Raw genomic sequence first — 20,148 nt, 5'->3', positions numbered from 1 at the left:
TGTGTTTTTATATATATATATATATGTATAAAAGTGATTTCATATATATGTGTGTGTGTGTCCTTGATGGTTACTGACTCAGATCCTATAACTCTTATTACTTTAAGATAGATTACTAAAAGTAGAATAACTGGATCAAACATTAAAACTTTTTTTTAATACTCTAGATTTATTTTGCAAAACTCTCTCCAGCAATAGTGTAAATATTTTAATGAGTAGTGATCGAGAAAGTGCCTGTTCATTAAGTCTTCATTGTTCTTTTTAAATGCTTATTGCCAGTTTGATAGTTAAAATAGTTCTGTTTTAAAATTATTTAAACTTTATTTGATATTGGCCATTTGTTATGTTTTATGAATGTCTACATGACTACGCCTGCATTTCCAGGGGGTTGTAGTGTTTTCTGGTTAATTTATAAGAAACAGTCCCTCTGTTTTTCTGAAGCAGCCTGTACAGCTGAGAGTAAGGTCAGATGTGTCTCTGTCTAGCTTCTGACTTCATTCATCAGACTTGGCATTTATTAAACACCAGCTGTATGCAAGACCCTGCTCCACGTAGACAGGTCACTGCCCTGGTATGGCTTAAAATTGACCTGGAGATAGAAATATTCCAGAAGTTAGGTAATAGAATACTTCCTCATTCTCAGCTATTACTTTGGAATGTGGAACTTTACAAATGCTTCATCTTAGAAATAATAAAAAGTTTATTTCAGAAAATTTCAGTTGCCCTTTTCACAATGCCACTGTTTTCTAAAGAGTCAAAGCACTAAAGGTACAGACAAAAACAAACAAACCTGTTCTGTTAAGAAAAGACTACTGCTTTCCATACGAAACTCATTGATAGTTGTTTGAGATTTTTTTTTAATCTGTCCTCTGATATACTATTTGAATCCCTCTTGAGCATTATTCTTTAAAGGATATTTAGCTTCTGATGGTCTCCTCCCTTGCAGGGAGGCAGAGGGCAGGGCCTCGGAGAGCCTGCCCATTAGATCATGGGTTGGGGGTCGGGCAGATTCTCTGCCGCCTGTTGAGAGTGCAGGCTTTCCAGGGTGGGCCTGTCCAGCCTGTGAGTCTGCAGGCTGACTGGGTGGAGAAGGGGACCCCCAGTTCCCACCCACTGAGACTGGATTGCCCAGGTCGTGTTTCTTCTCTGCTCCCGCAGCTCATCAGAACCGGGTGACGGCGATCATCTTCAGCCTGGCCACCGAGTGGGTGATCAGCACTGGCCACGACAAGTGTGTCAGTTGGATGTGCACCCGCAGCGGGAACATGCTCGGGAGGCACTTCTTCTCTTCCTGGGCCTCGTGTCTGCAGTATCCTTCCCAGTCTCAGCAGTTAGCTCTGCATCTGATCCTCAACTGCTAATTGAGACCTAAAGGCTGAATGATTCCTACATATTTCACATAAAATCGAAGAATTTATGTCTCTCTTTTCTTGGGTATAAAATTGGTTTATTAGGACTTGGTGGTTAAGACTTGGCCTCCCAATGCAGAGGGTGTAGGTTCCATCCCTAGTCGGGGAACTAAAATCCCTCACGCCTCTTGGCCAACACCCCAAAACAGAAAACAGAAAAACTATGGTAACACATTCAGAAAAGACTTTAAAAGTGGTCCACATTAAAACAAACAAATGAAATACTTTTAAAAACGGTTTATTAAAAGTGATAAATGAATTGCTGTTCTCTGCTGGGGTGTGCCATAGGTGTTTTAATATAGAAATCTCAGAAAATCTAAACCTCATTAATACAGACCCCTCCTTCACTCCCTTGCTTTTTGAAGTGAAAGAAAAGACTTTTTGTTGCGTAAAGAGGGAAAAAAAGGAATGAATCTTCTAGTAGTGGGTTATTTGCAGACCTGGCAAGAGAATATAAGAATTTGTGACCCTGGAATTCATAAAAGGGCTACAAGGAGTTTTTTCATTTTCTTGTGTGTGTTTGAAGAGGGTTCATAATCCTTATATGACTCTCGAAGGTGCCACTGGATCCCTCAGATGTTAAGAAATTGCCGCTCTGAAATTCTGCTGCTGTATTCGTTTCATGTAGAGTGCGCTCTTGCATCAGGCTGCCTGTGGTAGCTATGTATCTTAGTGCTGGCAAGGTCAAGGCTGTCAGCCGCAGGCAAACGCCCCATGGTATTTTCTCTTTCCGTGTTGGACATCTGGTGTAGTGAAATTCTTTCTTCCATTGAGAGCCTTTATAAAAATGTTTGCTACAAATGAACGTACATCATGAGATACTTAAAATAGTACCATACACTTTAGAATCAAACAAGGGAAGACTACTCAGATATATCATGTGCTATATAGGCTTTTCTGTTATGTGTTTCATATGGATTGATAGAAAATAGCACAGAATTACATCTTTGTGGTCCAGCCTGTGGTCTTCCTTTTGATCCATGTTTTGGAATTAAAACAGTAATTATCTTATTGTGTGTAGACACCTGATTTACCACAAACTGCTATGGCCATAGAGTAACTGAGTGTTAATGGCAAGTTGTTACCAATAGTTAATATATTTTTAAATTTTAAATTTGCTACTGCCCCAAATGACTGCCTTTTGGACGGCTAAACTCTTCACAGCAATTTAAAGTAAACCATCTTCTTCACTTAAATCTAAATCCTCTAGGCCCCCCAAAAGATGAGTTCCCATCATTTGCTCTCAGTTTTACATTATTTCCAGAGATAATTTCATAAAAAGCATTTTTCTTCCAGTTCTTTTTGACTGTTTTCATTATTGAATATTTTACATTTTAAAACTTTACTATAATATGATTACTTATTTTTATGTCTCTCTCTATATATATCAGCTCTTTTATCTTTTTTGTTGCCAATTCCTAGGATATTAGTTGAAATAATAACAGGTACTCAGTGAATGCTTATTGAATGAATGAATATTAACTTTCCTGATAATTCTAGCTTAAAGCATTTTTTCCTTTGGTGTTTCCATGCTGTATGATTTTCAGTGGAGTGTTTCTTTTCTCAGAGTTTTAGGTTTGTGCTTACCCTTTATAGAATGTACATTTTCTGCTTTGTAACTTTGAGATGGATTGTGTTATACATCCTTGACTGCTTCTCCACAGATACGACTTTGATACTCAGTATGCGTTTGTTGGTGATTACTCTGGACAGATCACCCTGCTGAAACTTGAACAGAGCACCTGTTCAGTTATTACCACCCTTAAAGGACATGAAGGTAGGCTGTGTGATCACCGCTGTTTTTCACTTAATATGTGTGCATGTATGCCTGCTCAGTCGCTTCAGTCATGTCCAACTCTTTGCAGCCCTATGGACTGTATGTAGCCCTCCAGGCTCCTCTGTCCATGGGGATTCTCCAGGCAAGAATACTGGAGTGGGTTGCCATGTTCTCCTCCAGGGGATCTTCTTGATTCAGGGATCGAATGAGTCTCTTACATCTCCTTCATTGGCAGGTGGTTTCTTTACCACCAGCGTCACCTGGGAAGCCCTTTTCACCCAATATGGGCATCCAAATCTAGTTCTTGCCTCTGTGGTTTCATGAATGATTAGCTCCCTAAGATCTTGTCAGGTTTCAGTTTGACTGGCCAGATGTGGGACTTCAGTCCCAGAAGATCTTATGAAAACTAAGTGAAGGCAAGGTATGGGGTTAGGTGTCATGATCCCTTCTAGATTTGTAATACTTATGTGACATTACTTTCTGTTCTGTTCCCCTTCTTTAATTAAAATTTAAATTTAATTTAAAGTAATTTAATTTTGTTCCCCTTTTTAAAATTTTATGTAAATGGTAAGACCTTTGGAAAAAGATTGTTATTTTAAATTTGTTGCTTTCTAGGACACCAAGACACAGTAGGTCCGTCAGTACAATTGGAAGTGTATGAGCTGGTTCTGTCTTTATTTGGGAAACATCCACTGGGGAGGCACCGAGGGAAAAGAATGATTGGGCGGAATTCTGTTATTTCTGTAGCAGAGTGATCTGGCAGGGCTTCGTGGAAAGGTTTTAAAGCTCAATTGACTGTATTTCGTAACATTAGAAGCTTTGAGGCCATCTGGTTCAGATTGAAGAATTAGGAGTTTGTTGAAGGAATTAATGATGGATTGATTTATGAAAATAGTGTTTTTAAGTATAGCCAGTTTAAATGTCCTCTGTAGGTAATTTATTTAGATAAATCTGGGTCTGTGACCTTGTAGAGGAAAAGGGGGAGGGAAGGACAGTAAGTTTGAGTAGATAAATCTAAAGGCAGGAAAACACAGGCCCTCAGAAACCACTTTCTGTTTATGACTCATGGTCTCATGATCCCAGGCTCTTAAGTATTCTCTGGGTTGCTCAGGACAGAATGAGTTCTGATAACTGCTCAGCAGGGTTCATGTAGAAAGAGCTGGCCTGTCTGCTGTTAGGCTCTAGCTGAAAAACGTGGGTCATAGGATCAAACAGGGCTAAGGTTTCTACAGAATTGATCCCTGAAGCCAGTTTTGCACAGTACTTCTTTTTTCACTTTGGTTAAGCTTCTGTGAGAAACAAGTCTCTTGTGGTTTGCTTCTGAATATGGCTTTACCAGTTTTCTATACACCCACCAAAAATACTGTTAGCTTGTGTGACTGGTTTAATAAGTTTATTACTTTTTCTAGGCAAGCAGCAATTAATGGAACAATGAAGAGATCTGTTGAAAGAGAAATCTGTAGAAAGAAAGAGTTTTCCCAAGGGTATCAAATTTAGTAAGTTTAGTCAATACAGAATGTGAAACGTAGGATTTGGATTTTTACCTGCATTCTTTGGCATAATTGTGTGGTACGATTTCACTTTTTTTTCCCTTCCTCTAAGACACTTAATTTCCTTAAACAGAGGCATCCTGGAGTAGGACACCCACAAGGTCCCAGAGACCTGGAATAATCCAGACTTTTAAATCAGAAAACTCCTGAAACCTTCACTGCCTTTGCTCTTTAGATACTGGTAGCTATTTTTTTTTTTCCCCTTCAAAAGCTTTTTCTGAACTAACCCTCATTTACAGCTATAAAATAGTTTTTTGGTATAGAGGAGGAAAATCTTATTTTAAACACCTTTGTGTTCAGAGTAGTCTGATATACAACTCCTGAAAATCCTCTTCTTGTAGCTTGGGTAGGGACTGTGCTGTGTCTCCCCTGTGACTCATGATAAAGTGTTAGATGCCCTTTTATACCAAGAAGATCCATTTTACATCCAGACTCAGCTGGTCCTGATTCAGTCTTCCCTTGTCAGTTGTGTGCCAGTGGAGTGTTCCAGCTAACCTCCCTCTCTCACCCCTAGGGAGTATCGCCTGCCTCTGGTGGGACCCTATTCAACGGTTACTCTTCTCAGGAGCGTCTGACAACAGCGTCATCATGTGGGACATCGGGGGAAGGAAGGGCCGCACACTCCTGCTCCAGGGCCACCAGTGCGTGACTGGGGGGCGGGGGTGGGGGTGGAATCCGAGCTGGGGCGAGGCGGGGGGAGGCATGAGTACTCTGAGACCACTGTCTCCAAATCGCATCCTTTCAGCTGTCCAGGTGATAGGGCTTTCTCCCACCTTTCTCTGCCAAGGAGTCACCCCAGTGAAATGTCTGCTTCAGGCAAATGTGAGTTAGAGACCATGGATGGGGACTTTGACCTTGGAAGACGGCCTGCGGTACGACACTTAAGCCAGTCTCATTAGTGAATTTCATTAAGGAATAATGTCTGGATTGACCCAGTCCTGCTTCGCCTAAGCTCTGGCATTTTAATGCTCAGGTTTTTGCCATCTAGTCTTGAAGAGGAACCCTTTCCTCGTCATTGGGTAGGCTTGTCTGTTGCTTGGCTACGAGCAGAGTCAAGTTGAAAAGCAGCCAAGGAGAGGAAAGCTTCTCCCCACAAATCTACAGGTCAGGAGGTTGTTTCCTAGGGCATCCAGAAGAGGAACCAGACAAGCATGCAGGAGCAGGGCAGACTCCCTTACCCTGTCAGAGTGTGTGCGTGCACACACGTGCACACCAGTAATCTCCATCGTGTTCAATTGCTAGTTCTTACGGATTATGTAAGTAAGGGAGTTACACCTCCTTTAAGAGGTGAACACCTCTTAAGTTCTGAAGACCTACTTGTTCAGAAACAATCTTGTGCACCTGGTAAGAAATTATAGTGGTTGGTCCAGAAAACTATGGTCACCATCTCCTCTCTGACCTGCAGTTCTTAATGACGGACTTGAAAGCAGTAGCATTTATTTCATAGTAACTGTTATTCTGTATAGTACATTATAGAATGCCTGGTAACGTATATACAGGGATCCAGATGACCATACCAACTAGTTAGTGATAAAATGCCAGTTGCTGATTCCAGCGAGGGGAGACCCTGGAGCCTGCATAGAGACTGCGTGTGTCCCAGCTTGAGGCAGTGACTGCTGTCTGTTTGCAGTGACAGAGTGCAGGCGCTGTGTTACCTGCAGCTCACGAGGCAGCTGGTCTCCTGTTCCTCGGATGGTGGAATTGCAGTGTGGAACATGGATGTCAGCAGAGAGGAGGTAAGAGGGAGCAAGGCAGGGCTGACCCGGGGAGGTCCCACAGCCCGCCTCTTGGTTTTCCACCCTTTGGCTGGAGATGCAGGCAGTCCCAGCTCCTCCCCGCTGTGCTTACTGGTTGCTGTCCAATGCGGTCCTGTATGTCACCGTCACTGTGTCCTCTACTCACTGGAGAGTTTCCACGGGGACAAGCAGTAACCACACATGGGGCATTGGGCTGATTTTCACAGAGAAGTGCATGGAGAGGACGCTGGAGACAGCCCAGCCCGTCCAGGGAATGGACTGCAGGCAGGTGCTCCAGGGTGGTGCTCCACATCTGCCATGGGGTCCCCAAGACACTCACCAGGGACATAGCTCATCTGGGAAAATATTTCCCCATTCTCTGCTTTTATTTCCCACGAGCTCTGTCCCACTGAGTCCGTGTCACTCTAGTGTTCTTTTCAGGAGACCTGAGTTTAAGTGCCTTAATTTCCTCGTCTCTGTTCCTTCTTCCATCAAGTGAAATAATTGAATGAGACGGCTTCTAAGCTCTCCTCCAGTTATTTAGACAGACACTATAAACAGTCTCTCCTTTTTCTCTATTTTAAATAATGCTGCAGTGAACATTTTTGACCTTGTCATTGTGTGATTGTTCAGTTATTTATTTCAGACAAAATTCTGAAAATAGACCCTTCGGGTCAAGGGTATATACAGTCTTAAGGCTTTTTCTAGATGTTGTCAGATGATTTCCAGGCAGGATTTCCATTCTCATCTTTACCGGCATAGGTGTTATTTGTCTTTCCCAAGTGACGTCTACCACCTGTGGTGTAGAGAGTGGCATTGATTCCAAAGATTTTTTTGTGAGGGGGTTAGGGTCTTATGGTTTAACCTCAGACACATTTACTGATTAGCTAAACGGTAGCCCTAAAGTCTGGAAACTTAGCCACATATACCTCGTAAATGATATTGTATTGTGGTGCATATTAGGTGGCTCAGTAAAGAATCTGCCTGCCAATGCTGGAGACACAGGTTTGATCCCTGGGTCAGGAAGATACAGGTTTGATCCCTGGGTCAGGAAGATCCCTTGGAGAAGGAAGTGGCAACCCACTCCAGTATTCTTGCCTGGAAAATCCCATGGACAGAGGAGCCTGGAGGGCTACAGTCTATGGGGTTGCACAATTGAGCAGCTAATCAGAAACAACTCATACTCTGATGTCACGCGATGTGTTCCAAGTGCTGTCCTTTATACAGCGTGTAGGTCAGCTTGCTGCCCACTGCAGTGGATGCTGGGCGTGAATGCAGCATTCCCCACAAGCCCTGCACATGCTGCTTTGTGTCGCCTCTGATTACTTGCGAGTCTGATTCTCCCTGAATACAGTTGCATCTTTAGCATACCCTCGGGGACATAATCAGAGGGGTTCCGTCTATTAAAAAAAAACAGCGACATTACTTTACAGGACATTACACTTGCAGGCTTTATAATTACTGTGCTCTATACATAAAGATCGGAGAAGGCAATGGCAACCCACTCCAGTACTCTTGCCTGGAAAATCCCATGGATGGACAAGTCTGGTGGGCTGCAGTCCATGGGGTCGCTAGAAGTCGGACACACCTGAGCGACTTCACTTTCACTTTTCACTTTCATGCATTGGAGAAGGAAACGGCAACCCACTCCAGTGTTACTGCCTGGAGAATCCCAGGGACGGGGGAGCCTGGTGGGCTGCCATCTATGGGGTCGCACAGAGTTGGACACGACTGAAGCGACTTAGCAACAGCAGCAGCAGCATACGTAAAGATTCTTGCCTGCCAAAAACTTGCAATCTAATGAAGGAAGTAGATTCCCATATAAATAATAAAATTTCGTTCGTAATCTGGAGTACTGATTGCTAGTTTTTTAGTGACCTTGTGAGACAAGTCAGAGGAAATATTGATGGCATATCTGCTGGTTAATTTCTCTATTTGAATTTTCTAAAAAGCTTTTTGGTAAGGCTTAGAATAACTTGTTATTAAACATATGTAAAATTGACTCAATATTACAGAATGTGTAATACTGCCTTTGCAAATGTTTATCTGAACTGGGTTATGTATTTGTCATCTCCTAGTTTCACGCAACATCAGCAGCTAGTGTACTGCACTGTTGCCTCAGTTCAGTTTAGTCACTCATTTGTGTCCGACTCTGCAGCCCCATGCACTGCAGTGCACCAGGCCCTGTTTCCTAGACTTGTTGCTCTTCAATCTAATTCTGAGAGAGCAGGAACTCGGGGAGGATGGGGAGAGGATGTGTTCCCTAAATCAGGAGGGAGGAGACCATCGGGGCCTGATGCTACTAGTGGCTCTTGTAAGGGTTTAGTTACTTGGATTTCAGTCCACTGTTCTCATCCTTGCTAAGTCCTTTTAAAAGTGGAAAGTAGAAGCAGGGTTCTTACCTCCAAGGTTATGTGAGTGTGAGGTTATTTGTACCTCTAGGGAAAGAAGAGAGTCCTATCTTCTCTTTGGGGGCTATTCATTCAAGGTGCTTCCTGTGTGTGTAGGGGAGGACTCTTTTCCTCTGAATCACTTATAGGCAATTATCCCAAATCATGTGCACACTGGCTGGTAACACTGTCTCAGTGGTTGGCAGTGTTGGTGGGAAATAAAATTATGTCAAAATGATGCAATATTTTTAGTAGGACTTTTTGGTTTAGTTGTTGTTTTGTTTTTACCAACTGAGTATATAAGTGCAAAAGTAAGCAGCCTGTGGTATATGAGATTCTGACCTTGCATTAGGGTTTTCTACAATTTGTAGGACTTCCTTAGGCACCAGCTGAGAGGATTAACCCCAGATTCTGTAGCCCCACAGCCCTTGCTGGGAGTTTCTTTCTGAGTCACCTGGAAACACTGACTGGGGCATCTCCAACCCACAGTGGCTGTCGGCCACCACACAGGCAGGTTGGAAGCAGACGATCCCTGCCTGATTGTAATCAAAGGGACTCCTTTTTGGAAGGAGGCAAGAGACGTAAATGAGCAAGTAGCCATAATAAATCCACATGAAGAAATTGTATTTGAAGCTAGCTGGTTACAGAATGGGAAGTATTTTATACATTAGTGCAAAACAGATTATCAGTGCCCTGGGGTTCTTGTTACATCATCTTTGTCCAGGTTAGGCAGGTGGAACAAGATTTAGAAAAGAGAGTGCAATAGTCAGAATACTTGAATAATGTTCTCTTTTGCTCTTCTCAGCACAAAAGAAAATTTTTTCTCCTTAGAGAATGAGCATTCAGTAGGATGGTTCATGAGAGCCTATACCATAACACTTAATCCTATTAAAAGAAACAAAGTCATGGTTATTTCTTATATTAAAATATGTTCCAAAAATATATTTCTGAGTTTGTTTTTTTGTCCATTATCTGATTATTTTAAGCATATTTTTTCTTTCCTTGTGTCCCTGTCCCTTCCAGCTCAGCAAAATGATATTCTTCCCTAACCCTTAGACAGAATTATGCTCCCTGAGGGCAGGAATTCAGTCCCATTGGTTGTCATATTCCAGAAACATGTTTGGAGACCCTGTTGAAATGAAGAGGACCATGTCCAGAGGCTGTGTAGAGTGCAGTGGACAAGCACAAAGATGTGGGCGGGACTCCTGCATCTCCTGGGAGCTCCGCCCACTGACCAACCGTGGACAGGCCACCACAGTCTCTGAGCCACAGTGTCTTTGCCTGTCAAACTGAGAGAATGTTCTTCTGCATCTCCTAGGGTTGTGTTGAGAACGAAGCACACTGGTGGACTATATGGCACTTGCTGTATACCAGGCACTGCAAAGCACTGCATTTAATGCTCACAGCCTTAGCCATGGTGTACTCATGCTTGAATATCGCTGCCATGAAGACATTTTTGTGCTGATTGTTCCATGTGACTGCTCCACATACGGGTGGTGTTGCTGGAGTTACACTGGCCTGTGTCACAAACTAAGACTAGACAGTGGCCCTGCTTTCCTTCCACTGCAATTAAACATTCCTATGGTGTTGGCAGCAGGCCCCACTGTGTCATGGGTTTTCCTTGAGGGACGTTGTTCACAGGCAGGGTTCTCAAACCCCCTCCTCTCTTCCCTGATCACAGAAATGAGCAGTTCTACATCGGGTAGTAACCTTGTCACGTGGGTATGCATTTCCTCTTCACTCTTTCTGTCCTCCCTTCCCACTTCCAGCATTGCCCCAGTCATTTACGGAAGGCTCTTCTGTCTTAGCCTGCTTCATTCTGTTTGTGGGTCCCTTTTCCACCCCCACTCCAGGAAGAAAGACTTTTGTAATGGCTGTCTTATGTAGAAATACTTGTAATGCCATATCTAAAATAAGAAATAGGAAAGCCAAAGGTTTTGATGCAATAGGAAACAAAAAATTAGGGGCACTCAACTCTTTAAACCACCTTGTCAAATCTGTAAAGCTGACCATCTTCACTGAAGATTTTTTAAGAGTCAGTGTAGTTTGATTTCTCTGGTTCTCCCATATTGTCTCTTCTTATCAGATAAACTTTTCTTGAGTGTTAACTTTCAGAATCAAGAAAAGATTATTCCTTACTTCATGATCTTTGGTATAATCTTAGAGTATTTTCTGTTTTTATTGCATATATATGATGCCAAGTGATTGAGGTCAAATATGCAAGGACAACTCTTAAGAGTTCATAATGCAGATTGAATTCCTCCCTCCTGTCTATAGGTAGAACAATCTAAAATTAAACAATCTTGAAAACATTGCAAAAATGGCAAAGATTACTCAAAACACAAACATAATATTGAATGAATATGGAAACAGCTATAATACATAGAAAAGAAAAAAAAAAAAAGAACCCCAGTGAGGTCTAGAACTGTTGTATTAATTTCTGAAAACTTGGTATAAATCAGCAGATGCTCTGATGTTGGGTCTGACTTTCTCCTCCCCCAGGCTCCTCAGTGGTTGGAAAGTGATTCTTGTCAGAAATGTGAACAGCCCTTTTTCTGGAATATTAAGCAGATGTGGGACACGAAGACACTGGGGTTGAGACAGGTGAGTAGCTGGCATCCAGTTGTCACTGTGTTAATCTCATATTTTGTTATTTATATGATTAGTCTAACATTTTATTTCGAATCACACTTTTCCCTATGAATGCTGTTAATTCCTACGTTTGTGATGTCACCATCATTGTGTGACAAACATGAGCAGATCTTTCCTGGGGTTATAGTGAGACTTAACTTTCCCAAAGTATGCCATCGCTCATCCTGCTCTGGAAAAGCAGGGATGTCCAGAAAACCCCCAGAGCCTGTTTGTAAAGGGATGAAAGAGCTCTGAGTTTAGGGCTATTACTTGTTAAAGTTAGTATTTGTACCAGCCCAGCACAAAGTCAGAATGAACTCGGCCTCTAAGCCTTAAACTTTCACGAACAGACGAAAAGTAACAGGTTAGCCCTCGCTGAAATATTCTGACAGTAAGAATTTTAGCTTGTTCCATGTGCATGTACCCGCAGCATTTCTGTTAAGCATGTTTCAAGTATGTACTGTTTTTTAATTTTGTAAATTAATTGAAAAAACGTGTTCCAGATAGCCTATAGATTTCAAGGAAGCTGTTACCATTAGGTATTCATGTAATACTAAAGTTCTACAAAAAGCATAGTTCTATAGCAAGCTTGAAGGTAGCCACTCACTCAGACTGAATGTGAATTTGTGCAGGTAAGTAAAAATGGAATGCCAATTTTAATAGCTTTTCTTATGGGTTGTACCCTCTCTAAGGAATTGGTGCAGTTTGTGTGTGTCAATAAAGTTTTACTTATGAAGCTGCTCTGTAGCAAGGTCAGATATAAGACTGCCAGTGTAGGAATTATTTTATCACTCATAACATTCTAACGCTCAGAAATTGCAGCAATATTCTGTCTTTAGCCTTGTTCTCACAACACATGGCTGGTAGTAACTGGTGGGTGAAGTAGGCCCTAATTCAAAGGAAACATGGAGAATTAATTTTAATCTTATGAGTTAACAGCTAGTAGAAGAGCATGGAAAGGTATGGGTCACAAAATTTCAGTGGTTTAAAAATATATATATGTCAAAAGTAGTGATAATAGCTGAACTATTTTGGAATGTTCTTGAATCTCATTTTCAGAATCATCATTTGAAAGAGTAAAAGAAAGAACGAAACATGATTATGGATGTTTGTTTCTTAATGAGGGCAAATTACATTTAAAACTTTACTTCCATTTAAAACTTTTCTTTGTTATAGGATTGTTTTTCCTTCCCAAAGTCTCTAGCCATTTGGGTTCCTAAGTGAGCTTGAACTTGGTTTTAAACGTCGTTTGTTGTCATCTAGGCCGAAAATATGAAAGAATAAAAATCAGTATTTCACCAATAACAAAGCAAGGATATTTGGAAATCCTTAAAAGTGTTGAAATCGTCAGCCTTTGGTGTGTTAATTGATACACTGAATTAGGGGTGATTATAATTCATGGAGAAGGGAATGGCAAGCCACTCTAGTATCTTGCCTGGAGAATCCTATGGACAGAGGAGCCTGGCGGCCTACGGTCCATGGGGTCACAAAGAGACACGACTGAAGTGACTTTGCAGTATCATTCAAGGCACATCATCCCCAATCCCATTCCCCTGCTCTGAAGGGAAACCACGTACCTTAAAACAAGAGGTTAACTCCCCCTTTCCCTCCTTCCTTCTGGAAGCATCACTGCCGGAAGTGTGGGCAGGCTGTCTGTGGCAAGTGCAGCAGCAAGCGCTCCAGCTACCCCGTCATGGGCTTCGAGTTCCAGGTCCGAGTCTGTGATTCCTGCTACGACTCCATCAAGGACGAGGAGTGAGTGTTTGCCTGTCTCTGTCTTACTGTGTGTTCATCTGCAGTGGGAGAGCCTGGGAAATGACATGGATACACAGTCGACCCTTGCACAACGGTTAGGGTCCTGTCCTCCATGCAGTGGAAAATCTGGGTACAACTTAAAGAGTTGGGTGTAGCGTATACCTTAGACCCTCTGGGTCTGACTGGGTATAAAAATCTGGATATAACTTAGACCTTCCTATCCATGGGTCTGTAGATCATTTAGTGCTATGATATTTACTAGTAAAAAAAAAAATCCGGATATAAGTGGACCAGTATAGTTTGAATCTGTGTTGTTCAAGGATCCACTGTATTGATCTTTTGTCTCCTGTAAACAGTTTCCAAGGAGAGAATTCTGCCCTGGCTTTGTGACTTAACACAAGTTTCTCCCAAACACTTGAAGGAATGATTCTGCTCAGACCGGTCAGGCTATGAGTGGCCGGCCCTGAGACTCCAAGCCACTCAGAGTGCTGTGAGGGTCAAGGCTGTGTGTACACTGGTGGGTGGCTGAGCAGGCGCTCTACAGAGGCACCCCGGCTTCAACCTGTGCTCACACTCATGGACAATTTATTAGTGGGAAAACCCTGGAGACCCACATTCTCTCCCACATAAAGTCTGACCTAGTGATCTATGCTTAAATAACTGTGTATAAGACATGTCTGTCCCCCATTCAGTTCTGAATCAGATAGATCCATGAAGGCAGGACCAGCATTTTCTTTTGCTCCTTTTTTTAAAAAATGTATTTTATTGAAATGCAGTTGAGTTATTTTGGTGTGTTAATTTCAGCTATGCATGCTAAGTCACGAAGCCGTGTCTGGCTCTTTGCGACCACATGGATCATAGCCCTCCAGTCTCCTCTGTCCATAGGATTTTCTAGGCAAGAATATTGGAGTGGGGTGCCATTTCCTTCTCTACTTCTGCTCATTTTTGAATCATCTTTGAAAGCAGTAGCTGGGCACACCTTGGTGGATGCCCAAGTAGGAAGGCTGGTGTGACACCACCACTGCTCTTGGTCAGTGAGCTGGTGATGTGGCCAGGGTGTGGGCTTTGGAGTAGAGTGAGGGTCAGCACCCCGGGGCAGCACTGCCTCTCCAGCCTGGATTAGCGGGGAGCCTGCAGCCTGTGATCTCATGCAGTGTAGTTCCTCTTCTCTGTTAAAGGTTCTCATTCTGAAAGGTTGTTGAATCACGCGAATACAGCGGGATTCTTGGTCCCCGGAGGAGAAGAATTCAATCCGGGGCCAGAGACGAGGCTTGATCGCTCAGAGCTTTTGTGTAATAAAGTTTTGTTAAAGTATAAAGGAGATAGAGAAAGCTTCTGACATAGGCATCAGAAGGGGGCAGAAAGAGTACCCGCTTGCTAGTGTTGACAATGAGGTTATATAATCCAAAGAATGTCTGGAGGTTGTAAAGACCTTATCAGACCTACTCCCATAATTTACATTTTAAGATAACACTGTCCTCAGGCAAGATACATCCTTGTAAAGACCAGGTCTACTCCCATAATTAACATTTTAAGATAACAGAAGGTTGAATCTAAAGACTGTCCTTTGGCAGGATACATTATTGTTATATAATCCTAAGGAATGTGGAGAAAGAAAAAAAGTTTGTCCTTTCTTCCTCCTTGAGAATTCCAGACCCCTCTCCTTGGGGACCCCTAGACTCCCTATCAACCTGACTAGGAAATGACTCTCTCAATTCTGATGTCTAGGAATGTACAAGCCTCTCCACTAAAAGAAAATCAAATATTTTGGGAATTTTGGAAAATCCTTTATAAAACTGCCTTTGGGAATCCCCTGGAGGTCCAGTGGTCAGACCTCTGCTCTTACCACCGAGGGTGCAAGTGCAGTCCCTGGTTGAGTAACCAAGATCCCTGAGGTTGTACGGCACAACCAAAAACAAACAGAAAGACCAGAAAAACCCCCCAGAAAACCAGTCCTGCAACTTCGGCTTTCTGTCATCCTTTAATTAAAATTGGTTTTCAAAACCATAGCCACATTTCGGGGAGCAAATTTTGACACTGTTACCGTAAACATTTCCTTTATGTTGCTAAGACGACTCATCCCTCAGCTCTAGAAACCATCGGGTGAGTTTAAATGGCCTCTCTTCTCTCTGTTAGTCGGACATCTCTAGCAACCTTCCATGAAGGAAAACATAACATCTCCCACATGTCCATGGATGTTGCTAGGGGCCTGATGGTGACCTGCGGGACCGACCGCGTGGTGAAGGTAAGCTGCCTAATTGTCCCAATTAGCACCTCCGTGCAGACTGCTCCACTGATATGCTGTGAGTGTGTAAGGCAGTTCAGATGGACAAGCTCGCCTTCCCTTTGGATGAACTCCCCATGGCGAGGTGAAAGCCCTGGCTAACAAATTGCATGTTTGTGAGTTTCCATGCCCTTCCCGGTGGCTCAGTCCAGTGGGGTCTCCCTCCACTGTCTCAGTCTCTCCAAGTAAGCTGGTGAGGGTCTGCCACCTCTCTGTCGCTATCTGCCCTGAGCCGGCCCCAGGGTCCTCCCTCCCACTGCCTGGCCTTAGCTGACGTCGTTCTCTGGTCGCTCCTTCCCTGGCTAATGGTCCTTTATCCTGGATAGAATACTCCCCATTTATAAGAAATAACCATACTTTCCTTTGTTAAATCCCTGAGTGACTAGCACAGAAACTGAGTGTGAGCGCTTTATCCTTAGTGCCATTCTTGAGTTATAAAACTGCCATGCCTGCATAGTGCTCAGCCGCTCACTTGTCTCTAACGGTTTGTGACCCCGTGGACTGTAGCCCACCAGCCTCCTCTGTCTGTGGAATTATCCCAGCAGGAATACTGGAGTGGGGTGCCGTTTCCTCCTCTAAGGGATCTTCCCAAGCCAGGAATTGAGCCCATGTCTCCTGTGGCTCCTGCTTTGGCAGGTCGATTCTTTTACCACTGAGCCACCTGAGAAACCCCATAAAACTGTCATAATTTGTTTCATAATTTTAAAAATGGACTTTTTCCCAGTGGGCTTTTTATTAAAAATAAAAGTAAATTGTAGTGAAACATTATTATGATGTAATTCGCAGGTGTTGAGAGAAATACTGCTTATAAGCTTTTTTTGTGTTCTAGCCAACCACATTGTCTTGTCACTGTGTAAATCTCCAGAAGCTTTATAGGGAAAGAAGAGGCTGAGCTGTGTGTCTTGACCTGCGGGCCAGTATACCAGCTGTCTGTCCTCCTGTGGGACCACGTAGCCAGTGCCACCTCTCCAGGTCCTCCCCCTCCTTCTCTTGCAGATTTGGGACATGACGCCCGTGGTGGGCTGCAGTCTGGCAACCGGCTTCTCTCCACACTGATGCAGGGGCCAGCGGGGTCTGAGTCTTCACGGCGGCCACCTTCCCCTACACACAACGCTTCCCTCTAGCTCCACAGTCCCTTTCAGGTGGATGGACAGCCAGCCACTAAAATCAAATCAGCATTTTTATAAAGAACAAAACGTGAACGTGTGTTTTTGGGCATTTATGGAACTATCCGTGGGGACTGACATAGCGGGTCCCCAAGGAGTGGAGTTACTCCAGCGAGACGTCCCGCGAGCAGTGAGCTGATGTGTGCCGAGACAGTAATTTAGCACACGAGAGTTTCAGAAGAAAAACACTGAACGAAAGACTTAAAGCCTAGAAGTTTCTGCAAGCAATTCCAAGTGCAAACACACTCCCCTCCTCCCAGACTTGCTGGGCCCTCGGGGGTTCCCACGCATCTCTGTGGTCAGAGCAGGGGTCCAGGGAGGAGGACTTGCGTTCTCTCTTGGGGGGGTGCAGGGGTCTTAGAAACCCAGAGCCCCTCCTCGTCCACTGGCGTCTGTGAACATTCTCTGCCCCTAGTCACTGACAAACCTCTTGATGGTACCTGTCCTCTCCAGGTAGTGCCATGTCTGCACTTAGTGTGTGGTCCACTTCAGTTGTTTCTCATCCCAGCCAGCGTGCCGTGGGCGGATCCTTACTGTTGTCACCAAGTGAGCTGTACAGTGTCTATACTAACCAAGGGAGTCCACATCCTTCCCTGTCCCCCAGATGTGCTCTGAGGACAAGATGTCTCTATGGTGCTGTTAACATGGGACTCGCACAAGCCGCCTGACTTTTTCTCATTGCAATTAGGGATGACTAATGGAAAACCCAGCTACCAGCGTGACTGGGATGGGAAACGAGCAGTCTGCTCCGTGGAACAGCCCAGTCCTCCTGAAAGACACAGTCTATTTGCAGCCCAAGATGAGCCCCTGTAAATACCGTGACACTTCAGTAGACACCTCAGAAGAGAACTCCAAAGCTTTTTAAACTAGGTTGACTTTTAGTTAAAACTTATTTCGTAGAAGGAAATTGGTAACCCAGAGCAGTGACTATTAACAAGGTCCTGCACAGGTATTCCTAACTTGTAAGTTATTCCCAGAACAGTTAGCAAAATCTTTTGTTATCAAATGGCATTTTAATTTAAAAGGTTTTGGCCACTTAGTACTAGGATTGGGGAAGAGGTAGGAAATGGGGAGCCTGTCTTTTAATATTCAGATATTTATTTGTTTTTAACCGGCAGTACATGTGTCTTGTTACTTTAGGGCTATTTTAAGGATAGATTTTAAAATAGATAGCAGCAGTATTTTTGTTAGTCTTACTGATGGATATAGAAAAATACTACTGCATTGCTTTTAGGGGATCAAACCAAGACAGCATCATTCTGTGTGACATAACTAAGGGACTTGATAGTTTTAAATAACAGTTGTTAATGAAAGTGTGTTTTTAATAACAGTTTAAGACAGGCAATTAAACTAAGATGTCTTAATGGCCAGTGGCACAAATTAGGAAAGGAGGTCAGGTCATCATGTTCTAGAATGATCTGCAGTAGATGTCGACTTGCCTTTAGAAATAAGACTGAAGGGTTTTATTGCTCCTTGTAATTTTTGTGTTGTATCACCTGAAAAAGATGTTTTCTTTCAAAACTTGCCCTAGGCCCTTGGCAGAATGTGTGTTCTTGACATAATCCAGGAGAAAAATCAAGTGGTGGTAACTTGAACGGTAGTGTTGAATGTCAGCTTAATTTAGTTAATGGTTTGGCTCATACACACAAAGGTGCTGTGTTGGGGATTCTCTGAAGTCCTGAAAGGAAAAGAGAATATGAACTATTTCTTGCCGTGCTGAAGAATGCTACACGATGGTTTTGCTTTCTTTCAGCCTCTGTAAAATGTGATTTTATGATGCTGTGGTAGACTGAGCAGTTTCGCAGCTGTCAAGGATATGCCATAGCTTTTTGACTTTTTTTTATTTTAAAAGATTCCTAATGAAAAACCTAATGTTTCACAGAGAGTGTAAGGCTGATACAGTGCCTCCTTAGGGGTTAAACTAACATAAGTCAAGAGGGAGAGGTCTGTGTCAGGAAGAATTGGAGCCAGGTATCTGGAAAAGGAAAGGAGAAAGTTTCAATATATTTTCTTTCCACCAGAGCTTACTACCATTTTTTGTTTTAAACACACATGTGGTAGGCTTGCCTTGTCTCTGTCACACACAAGGTAGTAAATGGGGTAATATTTTTTATAGAGGTGGGGAAAAATTTTAGTGATTGGGCACATATAGTTAGACTTCTGGTTATTGCCTTATTTTGACTGCGTTACTTTTAAACGGGTCACTGACAATATATAGTTCTTCAAATAATGGTTTACCAGTTTTTCCATTCCTGAATGCTCCTGCAGAGTCCCACTTGGGGATCACGAAGAACAGAATGTTAAGAGAAGATCTTTCTGTTTAGATCTAGTATGCGTGGGGTCGCAGAGTTGGCCACGACTTAGCGACTGAACAACAACAACAAAAGGTTCGTGATCAAGACCTTCCAGTTCTTCCTTCTAAACATGTTTTAAAATTGCTCTTTATTAGTGGAAGCGATAGGAATATACTCTTGTAGCATTAGATGGAAGCAGACTCTTCATTACTTGTAAATCTCTGTTTACTGTGTCTTAGTTCTGTCCTGCTGCCTAGAGGCCATAAACGAAACACACTGCTTTATACTTTAGAAGGTGGTGTCACTTTGTTCTCCCCCTACAGCATTCAGTTTGGTAGTACGTACAGATTTAAACTGTTGAAACTGGCCTAAGTATGGAATAAAACCACAGTGGCTCAGATTCAAGGAGTTATTTTCTAAAAGCAGTTTTCATTAATTACTTCCTACTTCATTCCTGGATCTGGTATCTCTTAAAATGTAAGAAACCGGTTACTATTAATGATAAACCGTCTGCTCATTTTAAATGTGAAGTTTAACAAATAAGTAATACATGCTGTATTTGTGTGTCTATTGCTTAATTGTTAATTGTGAGCAGATTATTGAATGCCTACTCTATTTTCTGCAGTTTACTACACAATAACTCTTTGAGTAAGTTGATGTTTAATTGTGCAACAAATTTATATTAGAATACAATTTAAAGTGTTTTTCTCTCTAGACTTTTTTGACTAGGGAGGCAAAGGGCAATGTTGATTAGTACATTTTGTCTTGTACTACTAGCTACGTTTCTATAAGATAGGGTGCCCTGCGTGTCCCAGAGAGCTAGAAACCTTTGTTCTTTGCTCCTGTTTGTGGGTTCTGTTTTTGTGGGTTTTTTGAGAACATGCATACAATAAAATGTTCCTTGCTTGTTACCCGGTTGTTTAATTTAGCTTTTGTTCTGTTTGACCTGGACATAGTACAGCAGGAGTAACTACCATGAGTTTAGTGCTGCCTGTGTGCTGGGTGCCCTGCCGACCTCGTACTATTTAATCCTGGCAACACTTCTGCAAGGCACTGTTTTCTCCATTTTACAAATGAGAAAACGAAGTGAATCTTGTCTGTCTGTCTGACTCAAAAGCACGTGCCTTCTTTATATCGCGTGCCTTAATGTGCTAGC

At 42.8% G+C, this 20,148-nt stretch overlaps 1 protein-coding gene across 1 annotated transcript in view; it reads left to right on the top strand.

Moving 5' to 3' along the window:
* Nucleotides 1-19,903, top strand: part of WDFY1 (WD repeat and FYVE domain containing 1) — a 55,088-nt gene extending 35,185 nt beyond the window's left edge. The window contains exons 5-12 of the mRNA XM_019977689.2: nucleotides 1,159-1,309; nucleotides 3,074-3,186; nucleotides 5,251-5,377; nucleotides 6,367-6,472; nucleotides 11,365-11,466; nucleotides 13,118-13,248; nucleotides 15,385-15,493; nucleotides 16,529-19,903. Coding sequence (XP_019833248.1) covers nucleotides 1,159-1,309; nucleotides 3,074-3,186; nucleotides 5,251-5,377; nucleotides 6,367-6,472; nucleotides 11,365-11,466; nucleotides 13,118-13,248; nucleotides 15,385-15,493; nucleotides 16,529-16,588 — 899 coding nt within the window. The 3' untranslated portion in view covers nucleotides 16,589-19,903. The remainder of the gene's footprint in view (nucleotides 1-1,158; nucleotides 1,310-3,073; nucleotides 3,187-5,250; nucleotides 5,378-6,366; nucleotides 6,473-11,364; nucleotides 11,467-13,117; nucleotides 13,249-15,384; nucleotides 15,494-16,528) is intronic.
* Nucleotides 19,904-20,148: the final 245 nt, after the last annotated feature.

Source organism: Bos indicus, chromosome 2 (assembly GCF_029378745.1).
Source record: "Bos indicus isolate NIAB-ARS_2022 breed Sahiwal x Tharparkar chromosome 2, NIAB-ARS_B.indTharparkar_mat_pri_1.0, whole genome shotgun sequence".
Taxonomy (NCBI): Eukaryota; Metazoa; Chordata; class Mammalia; order Artiodactyla; family Bovidae; genus Bos; species Bos indicus.
The sequence above is the reverse complement of the archived record's forward strand: the minus strand, read 5'-3'. Positions and strand labels throughout refer to the sequence as shown.